Raw genomic sequence first — 3,673 nt, 5'->3', positions numbered from 1 at the left:
TATAGTATATAATTCTTTTTTTATTTTAAACTTTTAATGCAGTAGAGTTTATTGCAATGCCAAAGGATATACAATATTCTTGGTGAGATTATTGGGTTTGGTGTATAAATATAAATTATTTGGGTTTCTGACTCTTGAGCAAGCAACATATAGCGCCCTGATTAAAGCACGGATTTTCTAAATTTATACCGCAAAAGTTCATTGTCTGCCCTTGTGACTTGTTATAGTCATAGCATATGCCAAACGTATAGGAAACTGCAGTCTTTTAAAAGGTATTACTGATTCCGAAGGAATTAGTGGTATTCTAGGCAAAAGAACAACATCATCTTTGAATTTTCCGCCCAGAATAATTGCCTCTATAATGTTTCCATAATATTTGTTATTGCTAATCTTGTGCCATTGCATAATTTTGGGGCATTTAAATTTCTTATAATATAATTGGAGAACCAACTTTCAATAGTAATTTGTGCGGCGGCATTCCTGGTAAATCAAGAGAATTAAAAATTCGACTGGATAATTGACGATTTCATCAGGATCAATAACAGTATCAACTGATTTAAATGTAAATTCATATCCTGGCAGTATCTGTTGTATTTTTAAATTCATTTCGTCAACATCCAAATTCGTTGCTGCTAAAATTGCTCGTTCTTGTAGCCACTCATGATCTTTATGATTATGCTTTAAATTTGGAAAAATATTTTCTATTAGCTTGGCTTTGCTATCAACCATATTACAAAAATTATCAGGGAATCGAATGTACTCTGTATTTTCATAAAAATTAATTCTGCCATTACCAATATCCAATAATTGTTGTGAAAATTTCGACCCCAGTGCATCATTTAGACATTGAACACGAATGTTAACACTAAGATATAATTTCTTTACGTGGCGCCACAGATAAGACTTTTTTAAGCAGGCATTTATTTCATCAGCACGCGTCGCTCGTGGAATAATGGGCAATGTCTGTCTGAAATCGCCAGACAGTAGCAATAGGCAGCCACCAAAAAGACAATTATTTTTGATATCTTTCAGCGACCTATCAAGAGCTTCAAGCGAATGCTTATGCGCCATAGTACATTCATCCCAGATGATTATTTCACATTTCGCAAAACTTTCGCCATTCCTGATTTCTTCTTCATGTTGCACATTGCTTCTGGGTTTGCATGAAATTTAAAGGTAACTAAATGCCGAATGCGCAGTTCGTCCTCCTTCAAGTAATGTCGCTGCAATTCCTGATGAAGCTATTGCCAACGCAATATTATTTTGCGACCGCACACGCGCAAGAATCAGTGAAATAATAAATGTTTTGCCAGTGCCTCCGGGTGCGTCCAAAAAACAGAATCCGCCCTGTTGTGCCTCAATTGACGTATTGATTTGATCATATTACACTTTGTTGCTCGGCAGTAAGCAATATTTCATTATTAGCAACAAAAGTAGCTAGAGCAGTTTTATCAAACTGGTGTTCACGTTGAACATCGCTGTTTATGATATCTACTGCTGCTCGGCTCGGTGCTGACATGCCAAATTGAATTAACGACATGTTCGAAATTTGGATACATATATCTTCAATCATTATTAAGGCTTCGTTATATATTGTTCTGAAAATTCATGATTATTATCTTGATTATTAATTTTATACCGATGCAAAATATCCTCGCTCATTGGGTCTTTATGTATATTCCACAGTGCAGATGCATCTGATGGAAAACATGTTGCTAATATTATTGCAAATAATTGTCGAATTTGATGTGCAGATGAAATCAGTGCTGCATCTGCAAGAGTCATGTCCCATTGATTATCATTCTCCAATAAGTGCAACTCACGGCACGCATCATAAAAAGTTTCATATAAAATTCCATTGACTGTCCTCAAATTTTGGAATGATCTTGGTCCTACAACATTAATCAACAACAAACGTAAATAAAAGCATTCTCGTTGCTTAGGATGAACAGTATACAATCTATCCAAATTGTTTGTCATATATATGCCTTCGAATCCTGAAACAGGAATACCTCGTTTCTAGGTACCCAATCTTTTAATTTTTTATCCCATGTAAAATATTTAGTGTATCTGTATATAATAATGTTCTAGCAAATCTTCCAGCAATATCTGATCTATTACAAAGTTTAAAAAATGCAGTTAGAGTAGTCTTCGGAGCAGTCAAAGCTTGTTGTAATATATTGTTTTCTGTAAAGTATACCCGCTGACCGTTCTCCAAATGCACAGCCAAATGTACCACAGATGGATTTCTTTCATGTATGGGAAAACCAAAAATACGCCAGATAGCTTCATTGCTACTGACGTATCTACCCATTTGATATCGAGTTATTTCATCATTCTCATTAATACTTTTAATTGCAAATACCGCTTTGTCGCTCCCTTTATGAACATATTTGCATATGTATTTTATCGACTTCACCGAGCTGCACAGTTCGACATTTATATGTGCTTTATAGGTTTTACATAGCAAAGGCGAATAAGGAACTACCCATCGATTATCAACATCTATTACCCCGCCATTCGACAGTCGCAATTCAAAACATTGTCCACCATTGTCAACGTCACGTCGCCGATAAGCGGGGTAACCATCAATGTCGGTGATAGTATCGTTTTGAAATGATTTTGGAAAATGTTTTGTACATTTTCCATTCACCATGCATGGTGACATAATGGTGAGAGTACCGCATGGACCATGTATCATGTTAGTAGTTATAATATCGAACAATTCCTCATCAACATTTTTATCAGGAATTTCTGCTGAGATAATATTGTCAATCTCTACAGAACGTACCTTATTGATTAACCACAACAAAATATGTGCATGGGGTAAACCTCTTTTCTGCCATTCTACTGAGTATAACCAGCAGCGTGTTTCACCAAAAACAGAATGATGCGTTATCAAATTAGTCAATGATTTCAACTTCTGTTTAAAAACTCGTGCAGTTATATCATGCCTATCCATCGTTGTTTGTCCCGGCATCAGCAATTTTTTTATTTCATCCCATTTGGGATTACACGTAAAGGTAATGAACAGATCTGGTCTGCCATATGCACGAACATAAGCCATAGCATCTTGAATGTACTCCTGCATATGTCGCGGACTTCCAATATAAGAAGATGGAAAAATATATGCAGTACCAATCTGACTAATATCATTCATTGCATCTACATTACCAAGTACTGCATCACGTAAATGTATATATTCCTCAGCGCGGAGTTTGGCTTGATTAAACTTTATGAATCTCAATCTCTCACTCTCAATTTTCACATACATGTCGACCACGAACTGATGGAATAGCTGCCTGCATTTAAGAATGTTATTTTCTTCATTCGCTCGAATCATTAATCGGTAGCAGTAAAAATCCATGGCACTTACTTTTTTGGCAAGTTCTGCACCTGGAATAAAATATATTAAAATTATTTTAATTATTATTATTTGATTTTTTTTATAAAAATAAGATTTTTACCTGTATTTGGATCCCTTTGTTTAATATTTAAATGGTACCCATCTTCACCTTTCCAAAATATCAATGGATACTGCAAAGCATCATAAGAACGATGACTGTCCTGTATAATCTGTATGGTATTATCTCTCCGTTGTTACGTATATCACGCCCCTCACATAGATCACCAGCTATTACGACCGCGACTTCATTGACTGTTGGAACATTAT

At 35.4% G+C, this 3,673-nt stretch overlaps 2 protein-coding genes across 2 annotated transcripts; both read right to left on the bottom strand.

The window, feature by feature from the left end:
• Positions 1 to 453: 453 nt before the first annotated feature.
• Positions 454 to 1,071, bottom strand: LOC113369291. The gene has a single exon (XM_026610070.1). It carries the CDS (start codon positions 1,069 to 1,071, stop codon positions 454 to 456), a length of 618 nt encoding a protein of 205 aa, XP_026465855.1.
• Positions 1,072 to 2,035: 964 nt separating this feature from the next.
• LOC113369289 lies at positions 2,036 to 3,274 on the bottom strand. The gene has a single exon (XM_026610069.1). It carries the CDS (start codon positions 3,272 to 3,274, stop codon positions 2,036 to 2,038), a length of 1,239 nt encoding a protein of 412 aa, XP_026465854.1.
• Positions 3,275 to 3,673: the final 399 nt, after the last annotated feature.

Source organism: Ctenocephalides felis, unplaced genomic scaffold (genome assembly GCF_003426905.1).
Source record: "Ctenocephalides felis isolate EL2017-DRISC unplaced genomic scaffold, ASM342690v1 CF-g0.4_SCAFFOLD_01216, whole genome shotgun sequence".
Classification (NCBI taxonomy): Eukaryota; Metazoa; Arthropoda; class Insecta; order Siphonaptera; family Pulicidae; genus Ctenocephalides; species Ctenocephalides felis.
The sequence above is the reverse complement of the archived record's forward strand: the minus strand, read 5'-3'. Positions and strand labels throughout refer to the sequence as shown.

What these genes read in the sequence shown, in the direction of transcription:
- LOC113369291 (XM_026610070.1), bottom strand. Translation starts at nt 1,071, where the DNA reads ATGGCGCATAAGCATTCGCTTGAAGCTCTTGATAGGTCGCTGAAAGAT.
- LOC113369289 (XM_026610069.1), bottom strand. Translation starts at nt 3,274, where the DNA reads ATGTATGTGAAAATTGAGAGTGAGAGATTGAGATTCATAAAGTTTAAT.